The sequence below is a fragment of the Lacerta agilis genome, chromosome 1 (genome assembly GCF_009819535.1).
Source record: "Lacerta agilis isolate rLacAgi1 chromosome 1, rLacAgi1.pri, whole genome shotgun sequence".
Classification (NCBI taxonomy): Eukaryota; Metazoa; Chordata; class Lepidosauria; order Squamata; family Lacertidae; genus Lacerta; species Lacerta agilis.
The window spans coordinates 41,579,952-41,595,766 of record NC_046312.1 but is presented as its reverse complement, the minus strand read 5'-3'; the positions used below and the strand labels follow the sequence as shown (position 1 = coordinate 41,595,766).

Genomic DNA, 15,815 nt, shown 5'->3' with positions numbered 1-15,815 from the left:
GTCAGGCTGAAACAGAAAATGCTCAAAGAAATGAAACAGTCTTTTCATGATGGAGCCTTATTTGCCCCTATGGGTTCCTACGGTTGCACCCGTTGAGAAAACATGGAAGCAGAAAAGACACCTGAGGCTGCTGGCTTCAGAGAGAGAAAGATTTATTTTCTGCATGCAGAGGTGCCTGCGGTGTTCAGACAGCCAAGCAAGTGCAAAACAGTCAATTTTCAGACAGTTCTTATAGACAGTTCTCTGGCTCTCCCCACCCCAGGAATCTGCCTCTTGTACATCCTTGTCCATTTAAGGAACATTTCCTGTTGTACATATAAGGCAGAAGGACATTTAGCCCTGAGTTGGTTCATGCGCACTCCAGCAAGGCCATCCTATCTCTGACCTACACAGTCAGTTCCTTTCTGTGCAAGGTCGACCTTCTACTGTTATCTCCAGACTCTTAGTCATAGCTTGCCAGAAAGAAGTGCAATGCAGATCAAAGTTCACAGCTTTACAGAGAGGTTTCATAAAGAAAAGCTTAAAAAGTTATTTCATACTTCTGGACTAACAATACATTCAGGTAAATATATACAGGTTAGCTAATTAACCCCTTCAATGACACTGCGAGGATAGCAAAGTAGACTCCAGACAATCCTCTCTAGTCTAAGGAGTGAATTTCATAAACAGGATGCCACCACCAAGAAGGCTCTCTCTCTTCAGTTGCCACCTGCCTCATATTTGATGGCAGGGCCTTTGGTTGACCTGGATCTTCCTTCTTTTGGGAATACAGCAGTGTTTGCTTAACACGCCCATGGGTTGTGCACGAGGTAATGTATGTTTTATTCCCCCCCCCCGCACTTTCAGGGCACTTGGACACGGGGCATTTGGTGAAGTTTACAAAGGGACAGTGGTTGGAATCACCGGGGATCCCAGCCCACTACAAGTGGCAATCAAGGTCAGTGTGCACATCAATGAGCAGAAATAAGATTTTTGTTCGCTATTTTATTCCTTTGTGAGATCCTTATCCCACTTTTCTGCCGCAGTGGTAGTCAATACGACTTACAGATATAAAATAAGTCATTGGGAAAAAGAAACCGGACTTAGTGTAGCAAAATAATTGTAGAAAGGATAAAGAAGCAAATTTATGTTGATGCCACCACAGAAAAGTTCCTATCTTTGTAGAAGTGATTCAGGTAATGTCCAAAAGTTGTGGAGGGAGCACTAGGACAAGGGCCTCCAATTAAGATAATAATTGATTGATGGGTTTGGATTATTGTTTGAAGCATGGGTCTTCAAAAATGTTATCACATTTGCTTATGGAATCAATTCAGAAGAGGAACAGCCTTCTCAATTAAGTCTACCTCAAATTAGGCCTTGCAACTCACCTTTGCCAGTACAGTGGTACCTCGGGTTAAGAACATAATCCGTTCTGGAGGTCCATTCTTAACCTGAAACTGTTCTTAACCTGAGGTACGACTTTAGCTAATGGGCCCTCCCATTGCTGCCACACGATTTCTGTTCTCATCCTGAGGTAAAGTTCTTAACCCGAGGTACTATTTCTGGGTTAGCGGAGTCTGTGACCTGAAGCGTCTGTAACCCAAGGTACCACTGTACTCCTACTTCCCTGACATAAAAACATACCTTGGAGAAGAGGGAAGGTTTATCAGGCTGAGTAGGGCTCCAAAGAGGCTCAGCATGCCTTTATTCTGGCAGCAAATGATACAAAGAACCACCTTTGCTACCAAGGATTATGAAACTTGACTACAAGTGGCACGCTTTCCAGCAGGAAATAACACACAGTACATTTACTGCTGTGCAGGATTTTTTTCTCCATGGGACTTGGTGGAGTGTAGAGAGGAGGAAGGGGGCTAGGTTGGGCTCTCTCCTGCTACCAGTCCCTCCATTTCCTTGCAGTGGGAAACTGGCAGGGGAGTTATCTTGATTCATCTGGGTTTTGTGAGTAGTTCTCACAAAGAAAGTGAGCCCACCCCTGAAATACAGGACTAACAGAAGAAATGGAGCAAAATCGTATTTTCTTTCATCCATTTTTGATAATATAGAGACAGATTGTAGCCAGCCTTTGTGTGGGTGAGCATAAAAATTCTCCGAAAACCCACTTGAATATAAATATTCCACCCTCACCCCCCTTCCCTCACCATTATTCCTGTTCAGAAACTCCACAGAATAGTTCCCTAAAATTCACACCATTGTGAATCGGAATATACTTTGTTATAGATAATGAGGCTTAAGTATCAGATGCGTGCAAAAGGCATCTAAGTTATAATACTGTGGTTTTTAAAAAAGATTTGTTTTCAGAGTTGTTAGATTTTTTTATTGTATTTTAATTGTGCTAGGTTCCTTGGGGGTGTTTGCAGGCTAAAACGCAGGACAAAATGAAGAAAAGAAATGCTCTGATTAAAGACTTCAGCTCTTCCAGCTCCTTGTTATCTCCTGCCAGTAATCTATTTTCTTTGTAATGGGTTCAGCTTTTTCTTCTCCTTCTCAATAGACATTGCCAGAAATCTGTTCTGAACAGGACGAGATGGATTTCCTAATGGAAGCACTGATAATCAGGTGTGTTTTTTAAAAAATCTGCCTTGAAGTTAACAAAAACATAGCTAGAAAATAAAATACGTCTCAGGAGACTTTACTGTGGGCTTGCTTTGTTCGCAGCAGCAGAAACCTTTAAAAAGCGCATATTGTGCTGAACGTTTAATTATTATTATTTCTTACATTTATGAGGCATTTTTGCCCATGAGGTGATTTGCAGTATAATACCACATATAAAAACAGTTAAAACAATTGCATCTATAAAAACGCTAACACAAAACAATTGCATATATATGTTAAAAAAATAATAAATATAAAAACAGTTTAAAACAACAGCACTTACATAAAATCAATTCAGGGCCAAGATACATAGATAGTAAGCCAGGATAAATATTTTAGAAGGGTTGCTGAAATTGAGTCTCCCTGTTCTCTGTTCCCTCGCTGCCGCCCCCAGAACCGGGAATAATGCATGTTGCAAATGATTGTGGACCTTGAACAAGGGTCCAGTTGAATTTCTAAGCTCACACTGCTCAGACTGCTCCTGCTGAGAAAGTGTTGTGTAAAAACCATTGCTGTTCAGTTTCACATGCCTCCAATTCATCAACAACATTCAGTGGCTGAATGTGCTCTGCAGCATCAGTCTTCCACATATGGAGCAATAGGAAGATGCAGGCAGGCTAGTCTTCCTGGTATGCCATCCTCACAACTCAAGTGACCATCGTAGCACAGTGGTGGAATGCATGGTGTTTTGCCTAAAGAAGATCTCGGGTTCAGTCCCATTGAAATGGGTCAGGTGTAAAATGGCAGGAAAATCCTGCCTCTACTAGAGGCCCTGGATAATTGTTCCCCCCTCAAGAGTTGAGTATACTATGCTTGACTGACAAATAGCCTGACTCTGTTTATGGCAGCATTGTATATTCTGCACAAGTAGATATCCAGCCTATCCCTCAAAAACCCGTGTCTTAAAAACAAGCTTAATTATTTCATACGGAATTTCTAAAATAACTTTCAGTATAATGAATGTTCTTTGATACCCTTTTTGAATGTCCCACCCTAGTGGCATGCCTATCTCTGAGCTTCCAGTGGATGTAAAAAAAACAAACAAACCTGTTAGACTGTATGTGCTCAAAGAACCTAGCAGCATACAAATAATGTTTGTATTCTATTTGTCAGTTCAGGATTAAAGGTTTGGCTTATTCTTGGAATTCTAAGTAGCCTTCTTGCCTAGAGTTCTTTGGTTGCCTTACAAGAAGTTAAAATAAAACCAGTTAAAATGAAAATGTTGTCAAACAAGAACATCGAAGTGCCATAATACAAAAGAGGAAGCACCATACAGACGATTTTGAAGTCTAGGAAAATAACAGGGCCCTTTCTTGGTGCCAAAATTACATTGAGGTATGAAGCAAAGTCATTATTTCACCAGGAAAGAATTTCTAAACCCGCACCACAGAAATTATTGCTGGATGTGGAACAACAACTTGCTGAAATTACTGAAAACACAGAGACCATCGGGCTCACTAGAACATAAGCAACACAGTCAAGAGTGGGGATTGATCAAGGAGGCAGATTTAGACAGGACCAGAAAAATGCAAGGCAGACAGACGAAGGAGCCAGGCAAACAAGCAGGATTAGACAGGATTTGCAGGCGACAGAGGCCTAGGAATTGACTGGCATTGCATTCCCACAAATCTTTACCTCAGAGTAAACCCCAGTGAACAGAGTAGGATTTAATTCTGAGTAAACATGCTTGGGATTGCAGTGTAGAAACAGGAACAACAAAAGAAGACAGGAAGGTTAGGAGTATTCCAAGGTTCAGCTAATAAGTTCTAAACCATGGGTAGGCAAACTAAGGCCCGGGGGCCGGATCCAGCCCACAGGCGGTCCAGGAATCAGCGTGTTTTTACATGAGTAGAATGTTTCCTTTTATTTAGAATGCATCTCTGGGTTATTTGTGGGGCATATGAATTTGTTCATTATTTTTTTCAAAATATATTCCGCACACTTCCCAAGGGCTGAGGGACAGTTGACCAGCCCCCTGCTGAAAAACACAAGCTGTTGAGCCGCTAATCTGCCAGCAGCTTCTTTTTTCAGGAGACATGGGATAGTGGGCCACAAGACAGATAAAAACGAAACCCAGTTACTTTACTCACATGCAGGGATATCGCATGAAGGAGCAGTGGGACCTTGGCACATGTGCCACTCACGTCCCCATTGGCCCTGCCCCCTTAATATCTGTGTTTGGCATGGTGCCTGTCTGGGAGTTGCTGAAGGTGCATGGGTGCTCCTCACAACATTGTCCGTAAATTGCCACAGGGTAACGCCAGTGCTTCTTTCTGGGGGACGCAGGGGGAAGCATATTCCTAAACATTTTGTGAATCTAACGGGAGAAGAAACTATTTAAAAAAAAATTAGTTTCTTCTCTTGCACGGTGAATCGTCAGTTCTGTTGCTATCCCCAGTGGCGGCCTCATTGCCTGTCATGGTGTTTCCTGAGTCTCAGACAGAAGCGAGTGTTTAATGTGTGAAGTAGGAGTTGGAATCTAGCATGGTGATTGGTCAGTTTCGTTGTTACCACCTCCGACGGTGGCTTCATTTCCTTTCTTGGTTATTTTCTTGAGTCAAAACATTTTTTTAGGGGGGGGAAGCACTGGGTAATGCATTACCAATGTGGTCCCCTTCAGGTGTTGCTGGACTACAACTCTCATCAACCCTCACCACTGGCCATGCTGGCTGGGGGGGGTGATGGGCCTTGGAGTTCGGCAACATCTAGAGTGCCCCAGACGGGCAACCCTTGCAGTAACAGGGCTCACTTTAGAGATTATGTATGACATGGATTAAGTGGGAACTTGTCTTTCCCATGGCATGAGGTGTTTGTGTTCTAGGTGAGCCCAAAGATGGGCCTGAGGTGATTCTTCCTCACAGATATTCCTGAAGTTTGTTCCCCTTGACTACAGCTTGTTTTGTTCCACTTGACTACAAGAGTGAGACACACCTTAGTCAACAGCCTTACAGGTTTTTACACATCCCAAGTGCCAAGTGAGTGTGAGAGATGAACCTTAATTGCTGTGTTTGGAATAAAAACTCTCCTGGAGGCAGTTGAGGGAGAGTGCCTCTGACCCACCCACCGCACCCTCCAGCTCCAACAAGCCACAAGGATCAAACAGATGCCAACTGTCTGCCTCTCTCACAAACTGACACATTGAGTGACAAGGCTGGGCAAAGGAGTGCTCATGCATTTTGTTTGTGTGTGTGTTTTTTTTAAATCTGCCTGGCCCTGGAGATAATTTCACATTTGTTTGATTTGTTAGCTGCTCCCACTCATGGGGAAACCATAAGTTCACATCTCACCCCGCCTTACCTCTTAAGGAAGTTTTGCTGTGAGTGCTTGACTTGTGGGTGCCAGAAAAACACAGATGGTATTGAAAGAAATTTCATTTTATTGCTTGAATAACATAATGCATTCCTCTAAGACAAAGGTAGTGCTAACCTTTTTTGGCAGAGATACCACAAGTCAAATCCAAAACAGGATTGTGGCAATCCATTCCCTGGTTCAAGACCTTGCCATCTCCCTCCCTCAGGTACCTTCTCCTCCTCCTCCTCCTCATAATAATAATAATAATAATAATAATAATAATAATAATAATTTATACCCTACCCATTTAGCCACTCTGGGCGGCTTCCAACAAAAGATTAAAAATACATTAAAACATCAGTCATTAAAAACTTCCCTAAATATCTCTCACTGCCCTCTGGTGTGTTTCTTTCTTACCTCATCCTCTTAATTCTCCCTGCAAACATCACTGATTTCTGACAGGAGCTGATGTATAGAAAGAAGCCCAGTGCTCAAATTATGGAAGAAAATGTAGCAGAGGTTTCAAAGACAATCTGTTTATTGAGTGTGCATTCTGATTTGTTTTCACAGTTTTGCAGGGAGGTTATATCACATCATGTCAATCGATTGTCATCCCATGCCTTCCACTTAATTTCCCATCACTTTCCTTACTGCAAGCAAGCAAACAAACAAACAAATAACCCAAGTTTTTGGAAGCAGGCTTGTTGCACAAGAGCCCCAAATCAATTTGCCAGCATGCGGCTGAATCACAATGCTCTGGAAGCTGCCAGAGGGTCTGGGGAAGGGTCATAGTTTAGTGGTAGAACACCTGTTTTGCATGCTGAGGGTCAAGGGCTCCAATCCAGCATTGCCTGGTAGGGCCAGGAATATTTCCTGCCTGCAAACCTGGAGTGTCACTCCTGTCTGCTGAGTTAGATGGACTAATGTGTGTTTTCAAGCTGCATGTACATTTCTAATAGGGAACACTCAAATATAGAGGCAGTAAGTTTTAAAGCAGTTCAGTTAACTCACAACTCCAATTAATTTATTTCTTGTGATATATTTGTGCTTAATCATGCCTGCTGAGCTTAAGCAATTCCCTCAAACTTCCTTCTATTTATTCTTTAATGGCTTTGATCAGCAACTGGCAACCTATGGGCCAAATCCTGCTCCTGATTGATACCAACGAGTACCAGTACAGAACCAAGAGAGGTCTATGGAAACAGCACTGGCCCTTAAGATTTGCCAGCAGACCGCTTTGGAAAGTAGCACTGAGAGCCTGGCCCACTGCCCTCCCCCATCCCTTTCTCGAAATAGCCCTCCAGTAAAACTAGTGGTTTAAGGCCTTAGTTCCATTAAAGGAGATCCCTAGTATACCCTGTACATACCTGGGATACAGAAGGTCCCAGGTTCTAAGCCCCACATCTCCTGCCTGAAATTTGGCTGACTGTTGCTGGTTGGTGTTGACCACCCTTCCATATGTTTTGGACTACAACTCCCATAATCCCTGACCCTTGGTCATACTGGCTGGGGCTGATGGGAGTTGTAGGCCAAAACCATGAGGGAAGGCAGGCTGGTGTAGATATCACTGATCTAGGAAAATCAACTGTCTGGCTTAGTACAAGATAGCTTCCTATATAACCTGTGGGTTGCAGCAACTCAGGTCTAAAATCCAAAAACTTCCTAGAGTTGTGAGATTGATAACATTCAGTTTACCAGAGTTTAGGAAGGTATTAAGTGAAGGATCTTAGTGACTGCCTAACACTCAAATCATCCCCCCCCCTCCTCTCTTCCATGCTTCCATGGTGGCTGATGGTTCAGCAAGTTCAATCACCAGAATATTGTGCAGTGTATTGGGGTGAGCCTGCAGACTTTGCCTCGCTTCATCCTGTTGGAGCTTATGACTGGTGGAGATATGAAGAGCTTCCTTCGGCAGAACCGGCCTCGGGTGGTGAGTCAACCCTCGCTTCTCCCCTTGCGCTGTTCTGGAGATCTTGCTGGTGATGCCCAGCTTCAGCCACCCAGTGGCTATTTCCAGGTCACGAGGGAGCATGAATGAAACAGTTGTTCACTACAGACTTCCTGGAGTTCATTCTGTTAGGAAGTAGAAATTTATTGGGGCGAGTAGGAGGATAAGCTTCACTGATAATCATGTGAGTGGACCAAAGCCTTGTTGTGTAACTGACATAAAGCAGAAACGTTCAGTGTAAAAAACTACACTCTTAAAGTCTTCTCAAACTGGTACCTTCCAGGCTCCCGTGTCTCACACTCCATGTCTTACTGCTTTTCCTCTCTCTCATGGGCAGAATCAGCCATCCACTTTGGCAATGCAGGACCTGCTGAATATAGCCAGAGACATTGCTTGTGGTTGCAAGTATCTCGAGGAGAACCACTTCATCCATAGGTAAGAGAGGCTTACCTGTATAATGATTTCCCATGTGCTATATTTCTTGGCTTGTTTCCCAAAGAGTCATAGATGTGTTATTCAGAGAGAAGCCAGGGTTGGTGTGTGGAATAAATGAGAAAGGAGAAGAACCATGTACACCACCTTGAGCTTGTGGCTCTTTGGAGAAAAAGGTGTGAAATAAATACAATAAACAATAATAAAAAAATAGGCTTAACATCTCCAAAGGCAGATTGGAGTTGTGCCATCTGAAACAGAAGCTTTGTTTTTCATATTTGACGTTGATTTTGACACAATGACATAGTGTGGTCTTTGAGTTAATACCTTAAAACAGGTTGAAATTCATCCCATTCCAAGTAGGAAAAGGAATGAATTCCTGAAAACCATGTAGACAGAGGCAGAGATGGTCACAGAGGCTGACACCAGGCAAGCCTCATTTTGCATAGTTCCATCCAGCTCATTATCAGCATCTATATCAAATGGTTATAAAGGTAAAGGGACCCCTGACCATTAGGTCCAGTCGTGTCCGACTCTGGGGTTGCGGCGCTCATCTCGCGTTACTGGCCGAGGGAGCCGGCGTACAGCTGCCGGGTCATGTGGCCAGCATGACTAAGCCGCTTCTGGCAAACCAGAGCAGCGCACGGAAACGCCGTTTACCTTCCCGCAGGAGCAGTACCTATTTATCTACTTGCACATTGACCTGCTTTCGAACTGCTAGGTGGGCAGGAGCAACGTGAGCTCACCCTGTCGCGGGGATTTGAACCGCCAACCTTCTGATCAGCAAGCCCTAGGCTATGTGGTTTAACCCACAGCACCACCCACGTTAATTCCCCCTAAATGCATCGTTAGGAATCTAGATAATTCCATGCTGATGAGCTATGTCTGCTAGCTATTCCTGAGATAGTCCTGTTCATTCCACTGAAGGATCAGGTGTTAGCCGTGGGTATGTCTTATTTCCTTGTGAAAACAAAGGAAATTGTGTGAATTTGCATGTCGTTAAACAATGGAACCACCTTTTATTTTCAAAGACAAAACGTATAAGAGGCGAGTGAGATTTCTACTGAAGTTCAGTGGGAAACAGATAAATGTATAAAGTTTCCTTTATACAGTACTTTTGAAAACTTTTTAAAGATGAACCACATCTCAGTGATAAAGTATACTTTTATGTATGCTGGAAATCACAGGTTCAATCCTTGGCATCTCCATTTAAAAGGTTCAGGTAGTAGATGGTAAGAAAAGATCCCTGCCAGAGAACTGGAAGAGCCACAGCCAGTCAGAGTAAACAGTTCTGGGCTAGGAATAACAGTGGTCTGACTCAGTATAAGTTGTCTGCGTACATTGATATTAAACATTCATCTTGAGAAGCCTTCTTCCTGTACTAGTGGTGTATCTTGTTTTTGCCCACTAGATGGCAGTGTTGCAACATATGTTCCTGGTTTCCTTCTGTCCTTGAAATTACAGCGTTATAGTGTTTGTAGACATTTGTAGACGTGAATATCTAGATGTATCTATAACAAGCTTTGCCCATGAATGAAGTAAAGGAGGCTATTGCTGTATTTAAATAGTATATCTCATGTATTCAGAGATGCCAGCTTCAGTAGCTAAAAAAAAGGATAGATAATGAGTGTGAATGGGTCTATGTTGATTTAACTGTGGGTGGGGAAGGAGTATCCAGATTTAGTCCAGGAAACCCTCCTCACCTAACAAATCTGTCATAAACCAGAACTAGCCTTAGGGTGAAGTAGCAAAACAGCTACTTCAAATGGCAGATCTCAGAGGTTTTCCTGCTTACAAGCTCCATCTCTGCATTTGCCATTAAAAAACCCCAGAGTTGGTCAGTTTCTTGCTCCATTTTTGCTTCAAGTGGGAAAAGGTGTAGGAGGAGAGGGAGTGCATGGAGAGATAAGTGACCCTTTTTGACCGGGCACCAGAAGTCCCACCAGTCACGGTCCTCCTGCAGCTTTCTGAAAACTTTTAGTTGGGGGTTAATTACAAATGGGAGCAGGACTCACTCCCTTGCCCCCATCATTCAAGTAGTAGTCATTCATGGTTAATGGCATTTGAATAAGAAAATGCAAACAACTTGCCAGCAGTACAGGAGGGCCTGTCCTTGCGGAAATGAGTGCTTTATGTAATGGCTTCCTTAAGTGTGTATTTACGGTGCCCACTTGAACTTCAAAATCCCCGGCTTCCACCTCATGCTTGTGTGTCCTTCCACAGGGATATCGCTGCAAGGAACTGCCTTCTGACCTGCACTGGGCCTGGGCGAGTAGCTAAAATTGGCGACTTTGGAATGGCCCGGGATATCTACAGGTAAGATATAAAAGCAATAGGGGGGGCAGCGAAGCCAAACCTACCACATCCCATCAATGCCATGTATGCATGTCTGACATCAAGCATGGTCTGTATGTTTCTGAATACCACCTGCTGGAAATTGCAGGAGAGCCATTAGCCAGATCCAGCAGAGCTGCTCTTGTGTTCTTAACTGCAACCTTGTGCAGTTTTCTTGTTCTTTTTCTCAACACATCTTGCCTCACCCACAACTGTCATAGCAGTGCTTGAAGCGACCCTCCTCCTTTAGCTTCATCTCAGAGGCACTTCATTGTGGGAGTAAGAGCAACAGAAGGGGGGGGGGAGAACCAGGAAAGGCTGTAGCTCAGGGGGTAGAGCATCGGCCTTGCATGTAGAAGACCTGAGGTTCAGTCCCCGGTGTCCCCAGGTAGGGCTGTGAAACACTCCCTGCCTGAAATCCCACTGCCAGTCAGTGCAGGCAATACTGAGAGAGGTTGACCAATGGGTCTGGCTCAGTATAAAGCAGTGATCGCCCTGTGTCCCTACATCTATGCAGTTAGAAGAAATGTGTATGTTCCTGCCTTTCCAAAGAAACTCAAATTTGTTTGTGTTAACTGCATTTCCTGTGTATATGCTAGAATGTGGGGAAGACCAGGCCATTACATTTCTTACTCAGCTACTTCTGTGGGCTTTAATTTCCCCTTCCCCATTTCTTTTTCTTTGGCCTGCCAGGGCAAGCTACTACCGCAAAGGGGGGAGAGCCATGCTCCCAGTCAAGTGGATGCCTCCAGAGGCTTTCCTGGAAGGAATATTCACCTCCAAGACTGACACCTGGTAAGAAATGCCTTAGCATTGCCACTACAAGCCCAGGCTCAGACATCAGGCTAAGCCTAGGCTCAGCTTCTGACAATAGCAGGAACAGGGGAAGAGTAAAAGCACTGAGATTTCACCTTGCATACCAGCATGCTGTTCATTCATCTTTAATCCACACTGAAGCTTAAATGAGGTTTAAAGTGATGTGTGAATGAGGCCTCTATGGAGTTAGGTAGACCATTTTGAAATTGATCCTATGAATTCACAACAAGGCCAGCGTTATTTGGAAGTGCTGGGCTGTTGCTGCAGAAACAGTATTTAACTACCGGTAGTTGCCTTTGCATAAACTCTGGCTTGGGAGAAGTGTGGATGAACATTTCAGCAGCAATAGGCTTGCAGTGATTGATCTGAGGACTGAGAAGCAGGGAGGGTCGTTAGTGTGGGACCACCAAGCAGACAGCATCCCACCCTAAGAAGGTGCTACCAACACATTTCTGATTCTCCAATCTCCTTTGAGGGGAAGGCCAAGATCTGACCAGCCAAGGCAGAGGCCACAGAAGCAAAAGAAAGGGCAGCATTGTGCCATGTGCTTTGCAACTATAAAACTATTAAGGTGCCAGCTGGAGGATAATGGATTGCATTCACTGGTTCTCTGCTAGGTCCTTTGGAGTTCTGCTTTGGGAGATCTTCTCCCTGGGCTATATGCCTTACCCTTGCAAAACCAACCAGGAAGTGCTGGAGTTTGTCACCAGTGGGGGAAGAATGGATCCACCCAAGAACTGCCCAGGGCCTGTGTGAGTATGTCTTCATTGTTACAAAATAAGGCCAGTGAGAACGGTCAGCTCCAACCTCTTTCTCCTTCTGCCACCACCTGCCTCTCTCCGACTTCTTCTTCAGAGGGTACCAGGAAGAGAAAACAAGGAAGATTCCTTACTGTATTTGCTGTGAAAGTTGCTTGCATCTCTTTTTTTTAAATGGTCTATTATATTATATGGTCTTGTTGTCAGATGTTTTTCCATCAGCTGGGAACTTGGCCACTGTAGGACAGAGTCCACCGCCCCAGCCCCAATTTCTGGCTTTTTGCAGATGGGTCACCTCAAAGACATAGAACTGCTTGTGACCTGAATCATTAACCCTGAAGGGCCCACAAAAGTCAAGTCATGGTTTTGAAGTGCAAAAGGGAATAAACAACTAGGTAATTTTTACCCTCTTCATCTTCCTGATGTTGGTTTTGTTTTGCCATTCTTCTCCAAGTTACCGGATCATGACGCAGTGTTGGCAGCATAGTCCTGAGTACCGACCCAACTTCTCGACCATTCTGGAAAGGATCAAGTACTGCACACAGGTCAGGAATATTCTTGTGAGATTCCATGATGGTGGTGGTGGGTATCCAGAGTACTTTCTATAACCTTCCAGGTCTCCCCTGCCTGCCCATCCATCCCCTGAACAGATGGAAACACCTTATACTGGATCAGTCTGTTGTTCCCTCAGGCCCACTGAGTTCCACCAGTGAGTAATAATAGGCCCCTTCTACTGCAGCCCCTTGTGCTGCTGAACATTCAGGGGCCTTTCAGAGCAGCATTCAGTGCCACAAGTGGCCGCAGCCAAAAGGGAAGGATCACTTCTCTCCACCACTGAGGAAGCAGCAGGCAACAAAGGGGTCAACCACCATTTCTCTAGTCACAACCAATGGATTTTCCAGTTTTAATATACAGCTCCATGGGCAGAGCTTCTGCCTTGCAAGCAGGTGGCCTCCATAAGGTTCAATCCCCACATCTCTAAGTAGGACTGGAAGGCACCCTGGACAGCTCCTGCTAGTCAGTGTACTAGGCTGACACAGTGTTTGTGTTCCGAGTGCCTGATGGTTCTATGTCAGGGGTGGCCAACTCCCAAGAGACTGCGATCTACTCACAGAGTTAAAAACTGGCAGTGATCTACCCCCTTTTGGGGGGTTCAGGTCAAAGTTGCTGAACTTTTTTTTAGGGAGGAAAGCCCTGTTTTTTGGGGGTTCACGTAAAAGTTGTTGAGCTTCTTGAGGGAAGAGGAAAGCAACATTGAGCCTTTTTTAGGAAGGAAAGCCCTGTTTTGGTGGTTCAGGTCATTTTAGGGGTGCAGGGCAAAGACGTTGAGGTTTTTTGGGGGGGAGCCGAAGTTTTTTAGCTTCTTTGGGGGGTGCCACTGATCTACCGGTGATCTACCACAGACGTCCAGTGATCTACCTGTTGGACATGCCTGTTCTATGTGATCATCCCACTGCAAAACAAAACAAAACAAACCCAGTGCAAGGATTTCTGCTTGTGTAACAATATGTTCTCCCTCTTTCCTCCATGTGCTTCCCAAATCTGTTCTAGGAGTTTTCCCAACCTTCTGGGGCAGATTTGGGGAGGGAGTAGGGCATGCACAGCGGGAGGAGTATGCGTAAGTTTCATTGCAGAAGCAAAAATTGTTGCGCTCACAGGACACAAATCCCACCCTCTGTATCTGTTGGTAATGTCTAGTTTGGTATTTTAAGCATGTTAGCATCCGTATCCATCAAAGTGATAGTATTTGGGAAGTCCAATATCCTTGCTTGTCTTTCAGGACCCTGATGTGATCAATACAGAGCTGCCCATTGAATGCAGCCCAACACCAGAGGATGAAGGAAGCACTATGTTGCATCCAAACAGTTCCACAGGGAAGGTTCCTTTGCTGGGGGATTCTCCCCTTACCCCACAGGTGAACTTCACAACATTGGAAGACCATGATTCAGGGAACAAATATGGGCAGTGTCCACAGGAGCTGCTGGTGGAGAACCTTGGTAACTGGATAGCCAGAGGAGCTAGCATGCCTTCCTCCAGTGATTCCAGCAATGGGACCCAGATCCAGAAACTGGAGTCTGCCAGCCAGCCAGCGTACAAGCTGAAGAATAAAACCAAAAATCTTTGGAACCCAACTTACGGATCCTGGGTCCTGGAAGGTGTTTGCCAACCCAGCTCCAAACTCAACACAACGCAAGAGCGGGAAGATTCAGGGTTTGATGGGAACTGCAGTTCCTCCCCTAGTTCTCGGGCATCACCTTCATGTCCAAGCCAGAACCACTCTCCTCACATCGATATTGGAGGGATTGAACTGGTGAAGCTGCAGAATTTCCCATGTGGCAATGTGAACTACGCTTACGATGATCTCTGCTGCGAAACAGGCAGGCCTTTGCCTTTGGCAGTGGAGCAAACCACAGTTTTGAGGAGTGCCAGCCTGCACAGAGACGGCAAGCTTTCCTTTAAGCCAGAAAAAACGTCAAGGGAGAGAGACTCTGGTCTCTCCTTATCTGATGACCTGAGTGTTACGCCTGTATAACATATAACACTTTTTCAAAGAGTTGGGCCTCCACCCTGGGGTTGTGTCTGCAAGAACAATAAAAAATGCCATCCCCCCTCCCTCCCTGTTCTAGGAACAGATGAATTAATGTTGTCTTGCTCTGGCCTCCAGCACATGCCCAATGAGTACTTGAGGCTGGTTGGCTCCAAACTACTGGTGTCAATGGTGGTGGCTGCAGGATGCAATGAAGTTCCTGTTGAAATGAATGGTGGTCCATGGAGGTGTTCACATTCACTCTATCACCTCCCTGAAAAATGGTCTCTCCCCTCATATGAACTAGGTATGTTCATATGGCAGAACTGTGAGCTACCTATGTAGGGTGGTGGTCTGCAAAATGTGGTTTCCAGCTGATTCACCACTCACAACCAAGCAGGAAATAAAATCAGCTGGGTTTGCCTTGGACACAGTAGCTGAAAACATGTAGTAAGAATAACAAAGACAGAGAGGAGTCTACGCAAGGAAACAGAGCGAAAGTTAAGAAGGGATCAGATCACAACTGCATTCTTCGGGAAGAGCATTAAAAACTGAGAAAACTAAAGAAACAAGTGGTTGAGACCATATTTTTTTCATTACTGAAAGAAGTTGCTTTGCACCACAGAAACTAACTAGTTCGGTTATTGATACCTGACCTGTGGAGTCTCAGGAGTTAGCCTGCTTTGTCTGCAATGAACTGGACATTTCCTTTTAATGGACTTTGTTTATGCAGAACTCTGCTCAACGGTAGTAACTCACACCCCAGTAGGAATACTTTTTTGTAAGCTGGAAATTTAGGATACGATTTTTATAGATGTATATAATATTCAAAGTTCTTCTAAGGTGAAATGTGACAAAGGCTGTTAACTTGGAGTAAGGCCAACAAGAAGTATTTTAATTCTGAAGGGGAATCCTGACTTAATAGGTAAAAAGCTGGTGTTTGTTCGGGTCACATATACAAAATAGCTTCTAGAGGTAGGTATACAGACTCAGCATCGGTGAGGTAAACTGAGGAGAGATGAATTGGAAACCATGTTGGTCTATTGCAGGATATAATGAGAGCTGCTGAATTAGAAAGGCCCACTGTTGCACAAGTTAATTCAGGGACACATAACCC

At 44.5% G+C, this 15,815-nt stretch overlaps 1 protein-coding gene across 2 annotated transcripts in view; it reads left to right on the top strand.

The window, feature by feature from the left end:
• The window catches only part of LTK (leukocyte receptor tyrosine kinase), a 94,625-nt gene extending 79,022 nt beyond the window's left edge, over nucleotides 1–15,603 (top strand). For both annotated transcript variants that reach the window (XM_033145642.1, XM_033145641.1), the window contains 9 exons: nucleotides 847–937; nucleotides 2,492–2,556; nucleotides 7,684–7,813; nucleotides 8,169–8,266; nucleotides 10,487–10,579; nucleotides 11,291–11,392; nucleotides 12,031–12,165; nucleotides 12,626–12,716; nucleotides 13,952–15,603. In XM_033145642.1, the coding sequence (XP_033001533.1) occupies nucleotides 847–937; nucleotides 2,492–2,556; nucleotides 7,684–7,813; nucleotides 8,169–8,266; nucleotides 10,487–10,579; nucleotides 11,291–11,392; nucleotides 12,031–12,165; nucleotides 12,626–12,716; nucleotides 13,952–14,704 (1,558 nt within the window). In that variant the 3' untranslated portion in view covers nucleotides 14,705–15,603. The remainder of the gene's footprint in view (nucleotides 1–846; nucleotides 938–2,491; nucleotides 2,557–7,683; nucleotides 7,814–8,168; nucleotides 8,267–10,486; nucleotides 10,580–11,290; nucleotides 11,393–12,030; nucleotides 12,166–12,625; nucleotides 12,717–13,951) is intronic.
• The last annotated feature ends 212 nt before the right edge of the window (nucleotides 15,604–15,815 follow it).